This window comes from Habropoda laboriosa, unplaced genomic scaffold, assembly GCF_001263275.1.
Source record: "Habropoda laboriosa isolate 0110345459 unplaced genomic scaffold, ASM126327v1 scaffold23, whole genome shotgun sequence".
NCBI classification, from domain to species: domain Eukaryota; kingdom Metazoa; phylum Arthropoda; class Insecta; order Hymenoptera; family Apidae; genus Habropoda; species Habropoda laboriosa.
In genome coordinates this window covers 1,077,494-1,085,856 of record NW_017100140.1, presented here as the reverse complement: position 1 = coordinate 1,085,856, position 8,363 = coordinate 1,077,494, and the positions used below count along the sequence as shown (strand labels likewise).

Genomic DNA, 8,363 nt, shown 5'->3' with positions numbered 1-8,363 from the left:
TTGCCGAGTCGCCTCTAGACGGACCCTTTCGTCGACTGATCTTCACTTTTTCGCTCATCTAAGAAGCAATTGGACCGAATTAGAATTTGTACAGTTGTACGATACAATAGTGCAGGAATGTAGAGTTCGATTGGAAATTTTTCATTTATTAATTAGCATTAGATGAGAATGCTTGCGTTGGATTGGGAGTTTAAATTTCTTATCTCGAGGCTTCATTTTAATTTACTGTTTTAATTTGTTTAGAAATTTAAAATTGTAGGAATCTTAAGCTTAGCAAAAAGGCGGAGCGGTCGAGGATATATAAAACTACGGTTAAAGAAGAGGGTGTGTATCGTACTATGTTTCGGCTGTGACTGACTGCAGGCACAGTTTTCGCCGGCGATGGGTATTTTCCCATTTTTATGACCCGCCGTCTGGTCTATGTCCCAAGTGCCTTCACGCAGTCCCGTATCGCACTCAACGCTTAAACAAACTCTCGATTTACAATACCGAGAGATCGGCTCTCAGTACGACAAAAATTAATTTGCGGCTGTAATGAAAAATTTTAAATTCGCCAACTTTTTAAATGATTCGCAGAGTGTATGAAGATGATTTTTCGATTGGTATACAGAATGAAATGTCAAAAGCTTATTAAGACGGTACGAAGTAATTAGGAAGAATTATTTTCTCGCAAATTGGTTCTAGTATTAAGTAGGAAGCAAGTTAAAGTTTCGAGCAGAATATGGTATCAGCTTAGACAGTGTCGACGTAAGAAGCTATTAAGCCCATCAATCTATCTTATTTCGAAGCATTACAGAAAACGATGCTGGATAATGAAGTATCAATATCTAACTTTTAATCATGAATATCTGGCACATTAACCATTTTGATATTTACAGAGAATATTAATACGATGCAAAATATTTTTAGAAAATTTTCTTTCAATTTAAGGGAAATCTCCATTTTCATCTTCGAAATGTAGGTCGTCACAAATCAAGAATTTTCAATTTTCCTTTCTTCGTTTGGAATGCCTTCTAATACTTAGATTCACCATAAAAATTGAACTATAATACTTGAAGTGAGTAACTTTTACGTGACCCAAATTTCATAATTCTATAATTAACTTTTTAAATAGGAATTTTCTTTTCACTCTCCTAAGAAATGAGTAACTTTTATCTAACGTAAGTTTCACAATTCTACAATTAATTTTTTAAACGGAATTTATCTTTTCACTCTCTTCAAAAATTTCATATTGTAGCGTGTAACTAGACCCGCGCCAATAGAAAATAACATCGACACGCACCAATAGGGTGCGAGCATAATTAGCAAATTAGGTACCTGAAGCGTGTACCGATAGGGCACTCTCCACGGTCCGCGCACAGGAAAAGGGCGTATAAAAGGACGCCCGAAAAAGGACAAAATAGGTAGTCCAGGACAGCACACCAAAAGGAAACCCTGTACGCGAGTCAACTAGACATTTACCAGCGAGCTCTGTATCGACGAAAATAAATCTTGTTCAACACCTATTTCACGCTTACGATTGGTGTGAGGTTTGAGGAGCAACGAACCCACAATATCTTCGACGTGCGACAATTTTCTCTCTACATTAAACATTCTATACGTATACATTAGCATAATGGATACCGTATCCAAAAATTTCACGTTTTCCTGCAACATCCAGTTTCCCAGAACACAGCGACACCCAGGAAAAAAAAAAGGTAAGAATTGTTGGAAATGACGATATATTATAGAAAGGGTTGTAGGTGAGGAGAGAAGACAGAAACAGACAGGAAATGTAAGGAAAAGGGGGAGTGGAGCGAGGAGAGAGTCGATTCGACACGTAGGAATCCTGTTTCAGGTACGCGAAGTTGGATGGTCGCGTGACGCCGCCAGTTGTGCCGTGGAGTTGCTGTCGAATCGACGTAAAGGGCCCGTGCTATCACGATCCCCTTCAGCTGCCAAATCCGGAGCAGAATTCCACTTACGAGAGCCTGAACGCTCGGGGCTGTCTCACCGCTATGAAGACCGTGCTAAACGGAACGCTCTATTCCGCCGCGGTTCTGATCGCGTTTCTGTTTGTGTTGCAGGTAAATCAATAATAACGCGCTGCCCGGTGCAAACAATTGCTTAGCCGATTCGGGATGGTCCGATGATTAAGTGCGTTTCGTCCTGAGGAATTATCCGACCAATACTGAATCGCGAAATTTCGTTTCAGGGGAAATCGCGGAATTGTCATTTTTTGGCGGAAAAGAATTTTCACTGAGAGGACGCGAAATTTTCATTCTTTTGCGGAAAAGAATTTTCGTTTAGAGGAAAATCGCGAAATTGTTGTTCTTCTTTAGAGAAATTGGAAACGAATATTTATTAAGTCGCGAATTTTCGGTGAGAGAAAAATCGCAAAATTGTCATCTTTCTGCGGAAATGAATTTTCGTTTAGAGGAAAATCGCGAAATTGTCATTCGCTTTTTAGAGAAATTGAAAACGGATATTGGTTAATTAGCGAATTTTCATTTTGAGGAAAATCGCGAAATTGTCATTCTTTTTTTTGTTTCAAGGAAAATCACAAAATTGTAACTCTTTTTCAGGGAAATTAGAAACGAATATTTATTAAATCGCGAATTTTCGGTGAGAGAAAAATCGCAAAATTGTCATCTTTCTGCGGAAAAGAATTTTCGTTTAGAGGAAAATCGCGAAATTGTTCTTCTTTAAAGAAATTGGAAACGAATATTTATTAAGTCGCGAATTTTCGGTGAGAGAAAAATCGCAAAATTGTCATCTTTCTGCGGAAAAGAATTTTCGTTTAGAGGAAAATCGCGAAATTGTCATTCTCTTTTTAGAGAAATTGAAAACGGATATTGGTTAATTAGCGAATTTCCGTTGAGAGGAAAATCGCAAAATTGTAATTTTTTTACGGAACGAACTTCTTTAAAGAAATTGGAAACGAATATTTATTAAGTCGCGAATTTTCGGTGAGAGAAAAATCGTAAAATTGTCATCTTTTTGCGGAAAAGAATTTTCGTTTAGAGGAAAATCGCGAAATTGTCGTTCTTCTTTAGAGAAATTGGAAACGAATATTTATTAAGTCGCGAATTTCCGTTGAGAGGAAAATCGCAAAATTGTAATTTTTTTACGGAACGACTTTTCGTTTCAAAGAAAATCGCGAAATTGTAATTCTCGTTTTCGTTTCAAGGAAAATCACAAAATTGTAACTCTTTTTCCGGAAAATTAGAAGCGAACATTGATCAAATCGCCAATATTCGTTTCGAGGAAAATCGCAAAACTATAGTACCTTTTCAGAAAAATGAAGAAAAAGACAATAGTAATCGTTGATACGAATATCCCAGAATGGATATTAATTTTGAAATCTTCAAAGCGTCCCGTTCGACAGGCGTTCGCGTGAAAAATGACCGTCATGAGTACTTGCAATTTCATCGTTGAAGCTTTCCGCGGATCTAGAATAAACAGCCGCGACAGCGAGGATGGACGAGAGGTGGCCTCGAATAGCGAACGGATTATCAGATTCGTTGGGAATTATTGATTGCCCGGACGCGATGATACCGCGTGTCATCAGAGCCGCGAACGCGTAATATTTTAAGGTGAAAGGCCGCTTTTCACGCCAAATTTCCAGCTGCTCGATGCAATAACTCACGTCTCCGATATCTCGATCGACGGAAATCAAACTTGTTATCCATAATCGAATTATGTGACACAATTTTAATAAGACGCTTGTCGACACCGCGTTGCAAATCATCGTTACTGTTCTCACGGTGCAGTCTCAACCTCTAAAATGTTCTTTTTATTAAAAATTCCAGTAATTACGATAGAAAAAAATTATAAAAAATTCTACAGAACATTAGATCCCTTTTTTCTAACTCCAAAAAATTCATTACTCGAGAGATTAAAGGGTAGGTAAATGTAGTAATTGAAAAATGAAAAAAAAATTGTAAACAAAATTGGATCACTTTTTTGTAAGTCCAAAAAAAATCGTTCGTCGAGAGATTAAAGGGTAGGTAAATGTAGTAATTAAAAAATTGAAGGAAAAATTATTAGAAGCTTGAAATAAGCAGCAGCGAGTTATTCGGAAGTTAATCGAAAGTATAATACATTAGTTTAGGAACAAGAAGGGTTGCACACGTGACAGAGGCTCATTCCGTCTCCCCAATTTAATTCCGTTTCCCGCATTCTTCGTGCGAGCCACACGAGCCGCGTCTTGATATCGTTAATCCCGCGAATACTCGCGGTTAATTAAACCCACCGCGTCCCATTCACTCCTAAGTTTTTCCTCTATCAGGCGATAGATTAATCCGTTTAAAATTCGCGCCCATTCTTTCCTTGACAATCGGTGATCTTTATCGTTACTAATTTATTCGAACAATTTTATTGGAACATTATAGAAAATTTGGTGTATTTCATTTCGATGCGAACCTAATTCGATAATTTTCAATAATTTCAAACGGTAACACTGTCACCTTAATTAAACTATCATTTCGATGAAATAGGATAAAGGGTATTTCTCGAAAATTTCGATTAACGATAAAATTCACCACCAAAAAAATTGTTTCTGTAAGAAAAAACAATATTCTCAATAATTAAGTAAAAATGTTGAAAGCATCGGTTTACAATGTTAAAAAACACGTCCCTCAATCCCTCTCGAAACCGAGAAATCCGCGATTCGCGTACCAGTCGTAAAGCAACTCTTCTCCGAACCGGCATTAATAGAAGCGTGACAAAATTTCCTCGAACCCTTTCCGCCCAGCGTATAAAAAAGCCACGGTTGAAAATATCCACTCTTCTCGAAACACGAGGAGCAGCTTGTTCGCTGGGGGCGACGAGCGACAAGTCGTCGTAAAAGTCGAAAAACAGCGTTTTACGAGTGTCGTCGGACGCGATAGAGGAAAAATTGCAACGTAGGGAAATAACGTGGAAAAAGTAGGAGAAGCTTCGCTCACGTGTTTCACCTGGAAATTCTCTTGTTTGCAGGTTTCGGTGTGCGTGGCGTCGAGATTCGACTTCACCGCAGCTAGAAACGCCGTGGCGCTCGGCGATAGACGTGGAGCGGCTCCTGGTTGGCTCTATGGCCGCCTGGATTTCGGCCTGGCCAGTGGACCTAATCTCTGCCAGATCGATCGGGTTAGTGGACTGACCGAATCGAATCAATCGTCACTCGACGAACAGTGAGCGAGTCGATTCCAGTCTCTCTCTCTCTGTCTTGGTGAGAGAGGATTGTGTGGAAGAAGGGGTGAATGTTGGAAGAATTTTGCATCGGTTGAGGAACGCGTGGAATGGAAGAATGTGGAATTTCGTGAGGACGGTTTTGAGAGAGCGGGAACAGATTTGTGTGTAATATACAGGGCGAATGGATGAGATGTGTACCTGAGAATTATTACATTGTGACAGCGTGAATCATTCAAACCTTTGTCCTCAAAAAATTACGCTTTAGAGAACAGTGCAATTTGACAGTTGAAAAATAAACGAAATTTTAGAATTTTTTTTTGGATAACTTGGTAAAGATATCGTGATACTTTTGGATTTTATGAAAAGGGACATCCTTGGACTATAATAAGAAATTTTTTTTTAATGTAATTTTTAGTAGCATCGTTGCAAATTTTGTCCCTCACGCTAGTACTGTTTTCTTGGTCAGAGAGCAGTGCAATTTGACGACTCGAAAAATAAGCGAACTTCAACAATTTTTTTTTGATAAAGTAGTATAGATATCGTGATACTTTTAGATTTTATAGAAAGGGACATTCTTGGACTATAATAAGAAATTTTTTTTTAATGAAATTTTTAATAGTATCATCGTAAAGTTTGTCCCTCACCATAGCACTGTATTCTTGGTTAGCGAGCAGCCTCGCACCTGTTGAGGTGCACATTTTTGAGTTTTTCTGCTTTCAATTTATTAAAAAAACGATCGATCTTTTGGCAGTTTCAAACTAGACTCTCTCCTCGATTGTACCAATTAAGAAAAAATTGTTTCACGCTGCGTTGCACCTGAAAAGTAGGAAAAGAAAGGGGATAGCGCAAAAGATAAACGAAGCACACTTTCTTCTCGCGCTGATTAGTCAAATTGCGAGCTTCACGCTCCCGCCGCGTTTCACACATACGCGTGTATCTTCGCCGGCGAACGTCAAGAGATGAAAGTTGCCTCGGACAAACGGGCAAAAAGGAGGAAGGGAGTCGAGGCCAACACTCGTGGTCTAGGAAGTTTTTAAACTTTCGTTCATCGCGCGGCGTCTCCCTAATAGAAGCCCGCGTTTCCGTTTCTTTTAGAGGCGAACGCGTGCACCAGCAGCTTGCCCCTCTGTGCACCTCCTAACTCGAAGAAATTAGAAAATTAAACAAATAAAGCGGCGCCGCTCTCCGGCAAAGTGTTTCGTCGACGAGCACTTTGCACGCACAGAACCAGCGGCGGGAGGCGCGCAAACTTCATTCCGTGGATATTTCGCGTTGAAGTTACAGCCGGATGCTTTCCTTTAACTCTTTTCCACCTGCCAGCCAACTTGCTTGCCAAGAGTTACTCGCGTACGATTCGAGAATTAGCGAGTTCTTCGTAGGAAGACTCGAGAATCGTGTGAAAGATGCGTGAAAATATGACAGTTTAACGCGAAGCGGTGTAATTTTGACGGTGAAAATTTGTCTGTGTGTGTGGGAAAAGCATTGAAGGTTGATTGAAATTTGGTTCTGAGGAGAGCTTGATGTTTCATTCAGAGTGAAATTGCTTTAACTGTATAATTCGTTCAAGTTGTTTTAATTTTAATTATTCCTTTTTTTAATCTTTCGACAGAAGTACAGCGGACGTGGAGACTCGTTGATCGATCTGAAGCCGCTTGTTTATTCTAGCGACACGGAGTGAAACCGCGGGGAATGCTGGGAAACGGAGAAAAACGCAGGGAACTCGAAGAAGGATCATATTTCCACGTCGAACGGTGGTCAGAGTCGGCCATAAAAATTCTCCAGGTTTTTAATGCACACACATACAGGGGAGAGAAAAAGAGAGAGAAAGGTAGAGCAAGATAGAGCAAGCTAGAAAAATATATAGCAAGGTAGAGCAATATAGAGAAAGATAGAGACATACAGAGAAAAATAAAGAAAGATAGAGACATATAGAGAAAGATAGAGATAAATAGAGACGTATAGAGAAAGATAGAGAAAGATAGAGACGTATAGAGAAAGATAGAGAAAGAGAGAAAGAACGAAAGAGCTGATAACCAAAAAAATAGGCCGAGAGAGCATGATGACGAATCGAATCCCTAAAACAACTGGATATATATATGTATTTATCGAACTGAGGAACATCGATCACGTTGATCGCAAAGATCGATAAGAATTGTCGAAGGTTTCCTCGGGGCTTTTATCGAAATGAAAAGCCATCGTCGTAGAAGGGCGCGTTTAACGAAGCTTGCGCGTCTCTCCGCGGGGATTAATCGATCATCGATTACGATACACTCTCGAAACGGTCCCTGAGGAACAAACAAGCTTCCTAGAGAAAAGAGAAAGAGCTGAAACTGGAATTCAACGAGAGAGAGAGAGAGGGGTAGTAGAATAGTGACTGGACGATAAGATAAGGCTTGGTTCGAGCTTCTTTCCGCGGAACACCGTCGCCAAGATCCGACGATAGCTTTCACCATGATTACTGGAAACAGTTAATCGAGTCGCGCCACTAAATCGCTCGTTTTCTCCTCGTATCGAGGCGGACGATCGATCCAACAGAGGAGGGAACAGAAGAATGAACTTCGAAAATCTCGATGTCGACCGCGACGATGATAAAATGCTGCGTCCGTGTCCTTACAAGGAGGACACTCGGTTATTTAATAGTCGAGGCGAGAGGGAATTGGGAAGCTCGGGGACAGGTGTAATTATGAGGTAGAATTGAGAAATTGGGATAGCTGAATGTAACATTCGGAGATGGATCCTTAATTTTTTGCGATAGAAAAATATATTTTCTATGCGTAACAAAATGTTCTGATAGCGATAATTTAATAAAGACAATTTTGTATTAATATAAGGACCCAGAAAAAGAATTCCTTAATTAAATGCAACCTTCAGACATGAATGATTAATTTTTGGGAACAGAAAAATGTATTTTCAACGGTTAACAAAATGTTCTGATAGTGATAATTTAATAAAGACCAGAAAACTATTTTTAATTAATTTTACATTGGTATAAGGACCCAGAAAAAAATCTTTTAATTAAATACAACCTTTACACGTGAATTTTTAATTTCTTGGAACAGAGAAATGTATTTTCAATGGTTAATAAAATGTCCTAGTAAAGATAATTTAACAAAGACAAGAGAATTGCTTTTAATTAATTCTGAATTACTATAAGAACCAAGAAAAAAATGTTTCTTTAAATATATTATAACATTCAGAGAAGAATCCTT

General features: G+C 39.0%; 1 protein-coding gene across 1 annotated transcript in view; it reads left to right on the top strand.

Moving 5' to 3' along the window:
* LOC108580039 (peripherin-2-like) overlaps window positions 1-6,832 on the top strand; it is a 19,972-nt gene extending 13,140 nt beyond the window's left edge. The window contains exons 4-6 of the mRNA XM_017943700.1: window positions 1,838-2,066; window positions 4,960-5,109; window positions 6,764-6,832. Coding sequence (XP_017799189.1) covers window positions 1,838-2,066; window positions 4,960-5,109; window positions 6,764-6,832 — 448 coding nt within the window. The remainder of the gene's footprint in view (window positions 1-1,837; window positions 2,067-4,959; window positions 5,110-6,763) is intronic.
* Window positions 6,833-8,363: the final 1,531 nt, after the last annotated feature.